Genomic DNA, 13,419 nt, shown 5'->3' on the forward strand with positions numbered 1-13,419 from the left:
GGACTTAAGCTTTGTACAGGGTGATAAGAATGGATCGATCTGCATTCATCTACATACTGACCTCCAATTGAACCAGCACCATTTGCTGAAAATGGTATCTATTTTTTTCCAGAGGGTGGTTTTGGCTCCTTTGCAAATATCAGGTGACCATAGGTTGTATGGGTTTATTTCTGGGTCTTAAATTCTTTTCCATTGATCTACCTGCCTGTCTTTTTACCAATACCCTGCATTTTTATCACTATTGCTTTGTAAAATAGTTTGAGGTTTGCGATGGTGATTCCCCCAGATTTCTTTATTGTTGAGGATAGTTTTCATTAACCTGAGTTTATCATTATTCCAAATGAATTTGCAAATTGTTCTTTCTAACTCTGTGAAGAAATGAGTTGGAATTTTGATGGGAATTGCATTGAACCTATAGATTGCTTTTGACAAAATGGTCATTTTTACTATATTAGTCTGGCCATTCAAGGGTATGGAAGATCTTTCCATCTTCATAGATCTACTTCATTTTCTTTCTTCAGAGCCTTGAGTATATTGTCATACAGATCTTACACTTGATAGTTTAGACTCACTCTGAGGTATATGAAGTTATTTGTGACTATTTTGAAGGGTGTCATTTCCCTGATTTCTTTCTCAACCTGTTTATTTTTGGAGTAGAAGAGGCTTCTGATTTGAGTTAATTTTATACCCAGCCACTTTCCTAAAGTTATTTATCATAACTCTCAGGGAACTTTTGGGTGTCACTTAAGTATACTAGCATATCATCTGCAAATCGTGATATTTTGACTTCTTTCCAATTTGTGTCCATTTGACCTCCTTTACTTGTCTGAATGCTCTGGCTAGGACATCAAGTACTATATTGAATAACTAAGGAGAGAATGGGCACCCTTGTCTAGTACCTGATTTTCCTGGGATTGCTTCAAGGTTCTCTCTATTGAGTTTGATGTTGCCTACTTTTAACCACTAAGAATCATAAGTAAAATGTGATTTGTAACCATGCAAAATGACAAAGACCCTCTCTGTTTGCTCCATTTGTCACAGATTTCTCTGGTAACATTTATGATCGACAATTCTCCAGAACTGTTTGGAGAGGACATTGTGGCAGTTTGGTATGAAACATCACTATACCATCCTCCCGGACTGAAGTACCCATGTTCCCAGAATACTCCATCTAGCAATGGGATCATGGAGGAAACGGAACATGGACTCAGCAGCTGCCCCGGTGAGAGGACATGCACCCCTGATTTTGATGAACTGCCGAGAAGTGGTGCAGTTGCTTCAATTCCATATGAGGGCATTCTAGGTGTGTATAGTTGTTCTACTGACATAACTAAAACTTAGAATCTTTAAGCACAGAAAACATGAACTGCAACAAACAGCAATGAAGAATTTACTAAGTCACGTGAAGGCAAACTTCACCTGGGCATGTATTACCCTTGTGTTCAAATTTGCCTCCAAAGTTTGGTACATTTGTCTCTTGTCCTGAGTTTATCTTAGAGGTTAATACCAGAAATGAGATTAGTAATTAAGGATATGTAAAGAAATGATACTTACAGTGATAGATTATTAATATAGATTCTCATAGTAGGAGAGCAATTCAATTCCAAATTGGGTTTTCTCTATGTAAAAGCTTTGGCTGTCCTCAAACTTACCTTGTAGACCTGGCTGATCTCACACTCACAAAGATCGCCTAGGCTCTGCTTCTTGGAATAATCTTGGAACAAACGAATGTGCCACCATGCTTTTCTCATATGCAAGCCCTAGAGTATAGCATAATATACCCATATTGGCAACATAGACTGAATGATATCAGATTTGAGCTCACAGTTCAGGACAGGAAACTGAAGGGCTATAATATAAATGAAATCAGGCAAGTTATTTTACTGTTAGTTTACAGTTGTCCATGGCTGTTCAGTCAAAAAAGTCACACAGGGGAGTCAAAGATTGGTAATATATTAATGCTGTATTCTAATACCTATATGCATAGCTTTCAAGGCTAACAGAAGACTTTAATTTTTATACCAGAAATTTGGCCCATATGCAACTATATATACAGTGCCTTATAAAGCAATCTTATTATTAAATGTTATGATACTGATTAGTTATTTTCTGTGTATTTGTGATGATGTACAAGACATGCAGGCTATAAAATGAAAAGGGCATTCAAGGGCTAAGTGACTTCAATTACAGCAAATGATTTCCCTTCTTTCGTAGCCTCAGAGAAAGGTGAAGGAAATGAGTCCACAACCCAACCAGAACCTGTTCAAAATTCACCAACACCACAAACCAAAAAAGAATTGGGGAATTGTTCCCCCAATATTCTCAAAGATGTTAATGTGCCTGCTGTGATACTTGTGAGTTTCATTTTGGATTTTTACAGCTCTCCTATTTCCCATAATTTTTTCTGAAGCTTTGTTTTAAGTAAATTATTACATCAACTGGATGAATGTATCGATAAGCTATTCATGAAAATAGAAATAAATACCAATGATTTTTCAGTCATATCATTTAAATAAAAATGAAAAAAAAGAAAAGAACTTGTATTCCTATGCTCTGCACTGATTTCAGCAAAGACCCAAATTAACAAGCTTGTTCAATGAAATGGACTTATGGAAGTACTCACTGATTCCCCAACTATCAATTATTTCTACCGCATTACACCTCCATATTACTCTAGACTCTACTTAAAATCATTGCCCGAGGTTGCTCAATATTATAATTACAAATATCTGTAGACCTTTGTTTGATATTATCAACGAATGAAATATTCACATTGTTCTTTGCTATATACTAATCTTTTTATCCTAATGGACTATATGCAAATTCCACATAATATGATTTAGTCAGTTTTAAGTAAGCTACTAGATTTCCAGCTACTATTTTCATTTACTATCCAGCATCTATTTTAGCCCTATGTCTCTGCCAGGAATTTATGCTGTGTGTGAGCAAGTTTTCAGTAGAATTTTCTGTTAACAATGATTATAAACATGTAACCAATTGAAAATAGGGACTAAATATATTTATGGTCATCATATTTACATTGTAAAACAAGGGAAGAATGATTGAAATTTACCCGGGTTTTTAAATGGGACAGCAGCTTTAGGCATAGATAGCTGGAAATAAGAAGTCACACAAGAAGGAAATAAAAGTCTCAAAAGTTTAGGATGTTCCGATTCATAAGAGAGGCCAGGTAAAACAGGAAGTAAAATAGCAATGTGATCTCTGAAAGAGAAATATTCCAATGGTAACTTAGAATGGCATGCTTTAGGAAGATATTCAGATAAGAAAAGAAAAATGAGAGAGGACCATTCACCACAATGCTTTGGATCAGAACTGTGATTAAATGCTGAGGATTATCTGAGTCCAACAAAACACTCATGCCTCAAATTGGGGAAAATGGATTAGGGAAGAAAATATATTTGGAGGCTAAAACAAAAAAGTTCAAAGTCTCCTTCATTCTTCAAAGTTGTAGCTCAACATTCCAAAATTGCCTTTGCTCAGGTTCACAATAAAAGACATATTTGTGCTTCAGGTGTGTGGATCCCTAATAATCCAAGATTATCCTTATCCTACACAGGATATGTTGTCCGTAATTGCGGAAAAAGGACAATGTTCTGATGACATATTCAGAATGCAAGCAGAAAAATCACACTGGTCCCTTAAGGAAAAGGTTAACACCGGAAAACATGTTAACTTGAAAGAAGAATCCGTGCTCACTGTCGCTTCTGTCGTAAAGGTAAGTAATGTTTTTGCATCACCAACATTCAGCATCCCTCTGGTTCCTGTCCTTGAGATTTCATGATGATGACAGTTTCCTTGAACTATAGACACATGACCTCTTGGTAAGAGGCAAGGTAGGTAAAAGTCTGAGAATCTCAAAGATTCATCACAAAGTCACAGGTGAATATCATCTGTTAGAAGTTAACTTCCTCAAATATCAGATGGAATTTGGTTGGCGATACAAATGTTCCCACTGACGTCACCTCTGACTGTACCATGTGAGCAATAGCAGGGCAAGTAATAATACTGGGAAATGTGCGTTTAAAAACACATATCTCAAATCATACTGACCAAAAGTATTCCTCATAAATAACAACAGTACAAAAGAGCTAGTCCATGACAGATTTTAATAGGTTATGAGAGAGTTGAATGTTGCACTCTGTCCAGTAAATACATGAAATTGTTTTCCATCTCTACCAAAAATAAATAAATAAAACTGCACCCTCACTTTTGCCAAATATCACCATCCTAATTCTCAAATAATGAAAAATTAGCCTAACCTTTTTCAAAATAGTCTTTTATGCTTAACTTACCAGTGAGCAGCAGTAGCTCTGGAACAAATATCATTGCTTTATTTTTATTTGGGCCATGATTTGAGTTTTCCTCTCAGTAGACTGTGGAGCTATGGCCCAGACCTCAAGAGAAAAGATAGTGCTGTGAGAATACGCATGCTTAATAACATTAGGCAAAATTACTGAATTGTCCCTCTTTGGCCAGAGAGCCTGACCTGGGCATCTGGCACTCATTGCCAGAAATCTGGACACCTCATGGAGAGGAATATGAAGATCAGTAACTGAAGGAGTCCATGTGTATTCATAGCAATTTGTGTGTTCACAAAAAACAGACAATCTTCCCTTTTTGTGATTTGCAGTCCTTGATAAAACATGAAACTTTATTGTGGTACCTCATGAAGAAAGACACTTTTCTGTGCTTCAACCAGGCTACTGCTTACAATTTATTTAAATAGTTGCATATTTACATATTAAAAGGAATGGATATAAAACTGGGAGATCTTCTGACTTGTAAAACAGGATGCTCAAGAAAGATCAGGACTATTTCAAGTGGACCTGTAGGCAGAGGTGCCCTTGTATATTATATGAAAGGAAGTACAGATTCACCAGATTATACACAGAATGAGATATTTACAGACGCTGCCATTTTTTGATGGTTGCTTTTTTTCTCAAAGAGTACTTAGGTATTTGTTAGTTTTGTTGATTTTTTTTAATGGTTACTGCACTTTTTCTTTTTCTTTTTTCTTTTTCCTGTAATTTGATTATTGTTTTCTATTTATTTATTTACTTATTTATTTAATAATTTGTTTATTTACTCTTTCTAAATCTTGAGTGCTGCCCCTACCTCATCACTCTTCAGAGTCTCTTCCCTTTTCCTCTGAGCTGGTTAGGGCCCCCTGATTTATGCTCACATCCTGGCACATGAACTCCCTTCAGAATTAGTACATCAATTCCACTGAGGCCAGTGAGTGAACGATTTCCACAGACACTCGACAGATTTATGGAACCCCACTCTACATGAAGATCACATGGAGACCGAGCTGCACACTTCCCACACGTGTGCCCTAAGTCATGATGCACCTTCTACATGCTATTGCGTTGGTGGTCAGTCCTTCATAGCTCCCAGTGTTCCATTTTCACTGACTCTGTCGGTCTTCCTGTAGAATACCTGTCTTCTCAGGACCATGATTTCTTTCCCCAACTCTTCCCTGTGAGTCACTGAGCTTTATTCTATGTATGTCTGTGGGTTTCCTTATCTGGTCCTTATCTGGTTCAGTTGGCTGCTGGGTGAAGCCACACAGAGAGCAGTTATGATAGACTCCTGTCTGGATGTCCCACATGTCAGGCTGTGAAGTGGAGTACAGATCTCTGCTTGCAGGTAGTTGAGTAAACTGCAAGCCAGGAAAGGCAATTTGAACAGAGTAGGTTTATTTCAATGATACTGTAGCCAGAAATCTGCTTCTTTGTTTGTAGTTCTAGGTAAGAACACATAAGTTCTTGCCTAGAGGTTCTACTTTTGAGCCAAGGTTCTGGGTAGTTGACAGGTAGAAAACCTCTTGAGGAAGTAGGGTCTCAACCAGTGGTTGTCAGCGTCCCTAATCCTGTAACTCTAATATAGTACATGATGCTGTAGTCCCGCCTAAACATGACATCATTTGGCTGTTATTTGATAACTGAAATTTTGCTACTGTTATGAATTATAATGTGTAATTTATGGAATATCTGATGTGCAGGATATATAATATGTGATTCCCCAAAAGATCATGACACACAAATTGAGAATCATGGGTCTAAACGGCTAAATTTTAAACAAAAATATTTCTCAAGTACATCCTACAATATACATTGACCATTACTTTTTTGTTTTCTTTTCATTAAAAAAAAGGACTTTATCAAAAATATCGAAGGAAGTTTACTGTCCTGTGATTTATATGAAAATTGGCTTAGCATCCCAGATGAAGGACCACTCCTTGGAAAAATTGCATCCATCCAAAAGTAAGCACGTGAGGAAATGCACTAATATAGAAACAGTACTTTTTTTAAGGTACAAAGGCTTTTGTTTATAGATTGAAAACTGGAATGATGTCCCATTCCAAGAGGTTCCTTTGCTCAGACATGTATATTCACTTTATAAACATGTGCATTCCTCAAGCTAGAGTGTTGAATCATGCCTGTAATCCCACAACTTGAGAGTCTTCTACCTTATAATTGTCATGGGTTACAAGAGAGCCTATGCAACATGTTGTGTGCAGGTCAGCCTAGACTGTTGCTTTGATTTCCTGTGTGAAACAAAATAAATATATGTGTGTAATGCCTGTGGGTTATTTGCATTCTCTTATCATGGTATTGTGAGTATTTCACATGTTAAATATATATCACTGATTGAAGCTATCACTAAGTTTGTCTTTCTCAATACAACTTCCTAGAGAAGTCTGGGTTAGGAATAGCTTTGACTTCTTTGAATCATTTTTCGGTATGTTACTTCACTGAAATATTTCCTAAGTGGCAGAAGCTTTGAGCTCACATTGTTACCCAAGAACCCAAAATCTCTGCCTTGCCTACAGCAGAAGCTTTTTATAATTGCATTGTATAGAGTCACTAGTGTGCTTTTTGGTCCTTATGTTCTTTTTTTGTTTTTTTTGTTTTGTTTTGTTTTGTTTTGTTTTGTTTTTCCAGAGCTGGGGACCGAACCCAGGGCCTTTCACTTGCTAGGCAGGTGCTCTACCGCTAAGCTAAATCCCCAACCCCTAGTCCTTATGTTCTACAGTGTCATGAGAGTGTTACATGAATTCATACTGTATTCGATATGTAATGTGTTTAGATGGTGGCTGGAAAGATGTTTCACTGTTTAACAACACTGGATGTTTCCATACACAGAACAGACATGGCCTGCCTCAACTTCATTCTCTGTAATACTAGGGATCCTGATACCTTCCTCTGGGTTCTGTGGGTAACAGCTATACTTGTAGCACATAGAAATTCATAGAAAATTTGTATTTTTCCCATAATTCTATAGGGAGAAGTGATTTCCAGAAAAAAACTTAAGGCAATACTTTGTATATTCTTATTCATTTTGAATTCTGACTATCCAGTGAGCTGGTCTACAAAACATTTACACCGATTTTTCTTTAAATTTAGAGTTTTGTAAGTGACATTACTTGTAGGACCGTCAGTAAAATTCTCCTATTTATTTGTATAGTATCCTTTTGAAGATGCCAAAGCCAAACTACGTTTTGCTTAAGCAACTCATCTGTGTTCTACAAAAAATTAAAGCTGCTTCTACGAACCAATTAGACACCTTTGACTTGTCTGTTCGCATAGCACCTCATGTTTTATGGAATCCGACTTGTAAGATGTTTTATGGGAGGGATCTCTCAAAGAAGGTAAGGGGTCTGATTTTCCCTGTGGGAACAAAGTACTCACTGTACTTCAGGAATTTGGAATACCTCAGAAAGATTACAGATATTAGGGGACACAGGAGAATTGCATTCTTCTGGTGTGGGAGATATACTGTTCTATTTCAGGAAGGATTGGGAAAGGGAATTTTTAATGTAGTTTGATGTAATTGAATCATTTCTTTTTGGTTCTTTCCTTTTTTCTCTTTTTTCTTTAAAGTTATTAATTTTAGATATCGATGTTTTAACCAGTAACATCCTGGCTTGTATAGTGGTAGTTCAAGGAGACTACAGTGAAGTTGAAAAAATATCATGATTACCTAGTATTTTATTTGTTTTCTATTGTAGACATACTTTGGAGCACATGATACTTGTGTTTCTTTTCTGTTCCTTTTTTTAGGATTTGTATTTTTTAAAATTTTTTATTGGATATATTTTTTTTACTTACATTTCAATGTTATTCCCCTTCCCAGGTTCCTGTCCATAGGTCCCATTCCCTCCTCTCCTCCTCCCCCATATGGATATTCCCCCTATAATTCCCCCTGACTGCTCCCCCATATTCCCCTGCACTGGGGTATCCAACCTTGGCAGGACCAAGGGCTTCCCCTTCCACTGGTGCCCCAACAAGGCTATTATCTTCTTACATATGCAGTTGGAACCCTGGGTCAGTCCATGTATAGTTTTTCAGAAGTGGTTTAGTCCCTGGAAGCTCTGGTTGGTTGGCAGTGTTGTTTTAATTATGTTGCAAACTCCTTCAACACTTTCAATACTTCCTCTAATTTCCCCCAAGGGGGTCCTGTTCTCAGTTTGATGGTTTGCTGCTAGTATTGATCTCTGTATTGGACATGCTCTAGATGTATCTCTCAGGAGAGATCTATACCCGGTCCCTTTCAGCATTCATTAGTGGTGAGATTATTATAATTTAGATATATTCACCCCTCAACTGTACTGCTTGTCATTTAAAAGCACATTGCATATAATTATACAGGTGTATATAATTATATAATTGAATATATTTACAGAATGTGATGTAAAGAATAATGATAAAAGTCTAGTGTATATTATGTCATGCGCTTTGTAATATTTAGCACTAACTCCTACTTCTATGAAAAAGAATAGTGTATGTTTCCAATGTTTTAGGTGCTATCTTATGACCTCAGGTATTCTTTAGCTCTTAAGTTTATTATACCCATGTGCATTAATATTTTATTATTTTATTACTTTATATCCTTATTGCCTTGAGTACCTTCCTCCAAGTCCCATCCACAAAAGCCCCTCTTCCCTCAGTTTAATAATAATTTAAAAATTTATTAAATTTTTAAATTTTGGTGGGATGTTTCCACAGAAGAAGGCAGGCGGAAAGATAGGAAAATGAGTGTTAATGAGTTTCATGATAAGAAATTCACAGAGAATCAGTGAAGAACATGCATTTTGAAAAGGAAAAATTGACAAAAAAAACACAAAAAATAACAACAACAACAACAAAGAGGAAAGCAAAGTGTATATTTTACCGAAGAGTTTCCAGAAAAATGTTCCACAGGAAGGAAGTCATGTGATATCACACACAATGGCATAGGATAGCCCAGGGAAAAGCTATTTCCTTTTAGAAAGTGTCTTAATTTACCATCATCGCTGTGATAAAACACTTATGAAAAGCAACTTATGGAGGACAGTTTACTCTTGATGATATACTTTTAGTTACCAGTTAAATACTGATTAATGTTGTGGCACAAACCGAAGCAGGGCAGGAACCTGGAGGCAAGAAGAGAAGCAGGAGCTGGGTAGGTGTTCTGCCAATTGCCCTGCACCTCATATCTTTCTTTGACAAATAGCTCAAGGGTGGCACAATTGCGGAGATACGGGCCTTCCAAATTTCATTATTAATCAATATACCTTAGACTTCCCTACATAATAGGCAAATCGGATGGGGGCATTGTATCAACTAAGATACCCCTTCTCACCAACTTCTTCTCTCAGTCATTTTTCTATTGCTTTAAAGAAACACAAGGACCAATGCAACTTATTGAAGTAAGTGTTTATTTGGAACTGAGAGTTGTAGAGGGATTACAGTTCTTCAATGGCATCACAGAGGAGCTTGGCTACAGGAAGGAAGGAAGGACAACCAAACAGGAAGCAGAGACCTTAGGGCTTTCATCCTAGGAAGCAAACATGAAGCACACAGGGCACACTGCAAATGGCACCTAGCTTCTGTCAACTTAAATTCTAAGCAATGACATACTTCCTCCAGGAAAGCCAAGCCATGTAAACCACATGAAAATTGTAACAAAGATGGGATCATATATTAGGGTGCTCAGAATTAGACAGTCAACCCATTCAAACGTTCACAATGAAACTCCACCTTCTCCCCACGCCCCAGCAGAACATCAACAATTAAAAAAGCTTTGAAGTCATTAATTTGATTCATTCATATTTATTCTGGCAGCTCATCAGCTCTGAAATATTACTTTGCTTTAGTAGTTCCTTCATTGTTTGCAATATGTATGAAATTTTTACTATGTTTAGTAAGTCGCAAAGAAATTACAGTCTCCATTTCAGACACAGACTTCATTTCTCAGGTTCATATCTGCTGATAGTAACTGCTCTTTTCCTCATCATTTTGGATTTCAAATTTTATTGATTTCAATTTTGTAAGCAATGTGAAATGAGAGGATCTTGTTTTTGCCTTGTGTTGTTACAGTTGTCCATTATACAATTCATGATTGACAACTGTCAAGAATTATTTGGAGAAAATGATAATATATTTTGTGAAGATAATCAGAAGTCTTATGACATCAACCTATCTTCTGATACATTAAATACTTCTGGCAAAGCAACTCTTATGATTGAAACCATAGATGACCACGATGTGAAGACCTCAAAGGCTAATACTAAAGAATTAGAGATGTCGTCTGCTGTTCCTCATGAGGGAGGTCCTACAGGTAGGAGAAGTTTTAATTAGTATTCAAATGAATGGAAGGTTGATAGCATTCTCTGATTTCGTAAGTTTTAAATATCAGAGCAGTATTGGGGCACATAATGATATTAGACTATGGGAAATGTTTCTAAACAACACTTTAATGAAATTATATGTGAATATGTGTGTATGTGTGTACATATGTTCGTATAATAGGGGATTCCATAATTATCTCCTATAAGAATTCCAGATTCTTAGATGCGATATTACTCTCACTTCTTCCCATGATCCATAAGTATTATAGAATGTCTTAGATATGAAATTATTTTTGAAAAGATAACGTAGAAACTATTATTTGATTTAAAAATCCACTAAACATACTACAAGGTTATACCATGCTCTAACAAGCTTTTCTATCTTTGGACAAAAACCTTGTTTAATTTTTTTTGAGATATAATCTTGCCAAATGGTTATCACTTGGTATGAATATTATGTTGCCCAAGATCCTCTACAACCACATATGTAAAGAATAATAAAGAGGCTAAAACATGCCTGATTTAACAAGTAACAACATTCAAAATCAGATATATTGTTCACTGAAGTAATTCTGAATTTAGAGTATAAAAATATAGTGAAAAATTAATTTCATCTGAAGTGGTACGAATCTGTTATCTGAGAATGTTTTTCTAATTTTGACATTTTATGTTTCATTTAGCAGGCCACAACGGAACAACTTCAAAATATAATGTTCCACAAGAGATAATTCTTCATGACTGAAGAAGTTTCTGGTCATTGTATTTCAATGTTCTCTTTACCTCCCACAAAAGAGATTATTACAAGAAACAACTTCAGTTTTAATTTTAACCATATTGTTTGCTATAATTGTTTTACTCACTATATGTATTTTATGTTATGTATTATATATTATTCTCTATTATAATAAATACTATTGAATTATATTATTTGTTAGACTCCAATGTGGCTGATTTATGATTCTCCACAGTCTTTGGAAAATGGCATGTTCAGTACTCTCCTCTACTTCTGTTACTCAAATCTGTATTCATGTGACAGACCCACTAGAATCACTTTATTCATAGTTTCTTCAAAACTACAATGAAGATGACATTCTGAGTACTGTTCAACAAATGAAAGGTGGGGCTTTATCTGGCTCGAATTCTTCCAGATTCTCACCAAACAACAGTCCACATGGCTAAGAATCAACTACTTAGCAGTACAAAAACATTGGACTCTCCTGTGAGTTTTAGTAACACTCTTTTTTAAAAGAAATTATATTCCGATTTCTATGAAAAGGTACTCTAGACAGGAAGGGCATTAGGAAAAATAGATCATTACTTGGCTCAGGGAATCATCATTCTTTGGGTCTGATGGCAGGATGCTGCAGCTAGTGAAGTTGTTCACCTAGCTCAGAAGCAGAGTATGACGAATGTTCATATTCAGTGAGCTTCTTCTTTTTATTCGTTCCAGGAACTATGCCTAAGGAATAGTACAGCCCAGTTATAGTACATCAGTTATGTAAACAGAGACAGAAACTAATGACATTGAATATTCCTTCAGAGTTGTGCCCAGAATCTTTTGACATAGATGTAAATAAAATTCCATTAATGATTAAAATTAATCATCACACATTTTGAAATTAGAGGTTGATCACAGTTTTAATAATATAAAAAAAATGACCTGATATGATGGTTCAGTGTCTAAAGCAATTGATGAGATACAGGTTTTATGACATGAATTTGGGTCACCAAAATTTACATTAAAAAACAAAACTGGGTACTATAGCACAAGCATCTTTAGAAGCTTCTGCATAGAGATAGGATTTGGAGAACAGAATTAAAAAGAGCAATTTGGTCAGATATTCCTGGCGTATTGTTCAGTAGTGAACAAAAGAGACCCTGTGTCAAAAAGAGACAGGAAAAGACCAGTACTTGAGTCTGTGCCCTAACAAATAGGCTCAAAGCTCTATATCGCCAGTGATATGCATATCTTTATACACACATACACACACACACACACACACACACACACACACGGATCATGCACAATTTTACATACACTGCATATATTCAAACACAGAGGGATAGAGGATATTTGTTGTAGCATCTCTCTTCATGACTAAGAACTTTATGTCAACATCAAGCATTGTTTATGGATGATTTGTCTTCTTCCAATATAAAAAATCTTTAGAGAAAACCTCAAGTTAAGACATTTATATTTAGCATATTAATTATATCTTCGACACTCCTACACTCCAATTAACATAAATTCTAAATGTTTCCTTTATTACTATCATTAGTTTAAATTCACATTGAAAACTGAATTATCGCACTGTGCCCTCCCTTTCCTAACTTCAGTCCATTGCATATACCACACTCTCAAACTCGTTTTTTCAATACTGCATATGTGTTTATTTGTATCTATAAAATAATGAATTCAGATTGAGTTTATTTGGTTGTGTTCTTGTATATGATTTCCAAGGTGAACAGTCTTATGGATAATCTATTAGAGTGTCATTTCTAGAAAAGCCCTCTCTATCTTTTGTTACCTGTAGTTTTTTGACAAATGACCATTGATTTAACATCGCATTTATATTGCCTTCATTGTTTTTGTAACTATTTTCTTAAATTTCAAAAGAGCTTTAGGGTATGCTGGCTTCTATAGTGTTTGTAATCCTGCTTCTGCAATGTTTCCTGAGCTATGGACACAGGAGTTATGATGTACATGGATCAACTGGTGCTTGATTTTCTACAAGACAATCATCTTTTCATTGTGTCCAATTTTGCTTTTCTATGATGATCTC

General features: G+C 35.8%; 1 protein-coding gene across 1 annotated transcript in view; it reads left to right on the forward strand.

Annotated features, from left to right (window-relative positions):
- LOC120093152 (rho GTPase-activating protein 20-like) overlaps positions 1 to 11,560 on the forward strand; it is a 33,335-nt gene extending 21,775 nt beyond the window's left edge. The window contains 7 exon segments of the mRNA NM_001433346.1: positions 1,042 to 1,303; positions 2,215 to 2,354; positions 3,578 to 3,736; positions 6,178 to 6,287; positions 7,492 to 7,675; positions 10,386 to 10,626; positions 11,317 to 11,560. Of these exon segments, the coding sequence (NP_001420275.1) occupies positions 1,042 to 1,303; positions 2,215 to 2,354; positions 3,578 to 3,736; positions 6,178 to 6,287; positions 7,492 to 7,675; positions 10,386 to 10,626; positions 11,317 to 11,378 (1,158 nt within the window). The 3' untranslated portion in view covers positions 11,379 to 11,560.
- The last annotated feature ends 1,859 nt before the right edge of the window (positions 11,561 to 13,419 follow it).

The sequence above is a fragment of the Rattus norvegicus genome, chromosome 2 (genome assembly GCF_021556685.1).
Source record: "Rattus norvegicus strain SHRSP/BbbUtx chromosome 2, alternate assembly SHRSP_T2T, whole genome shotgun sequence".
Lineage (NCBI taxonomy): Eukaryota > Metazoa > Chordata > Mammalia > Rodentia > Muridae > Rattus > Rattus norvegicus.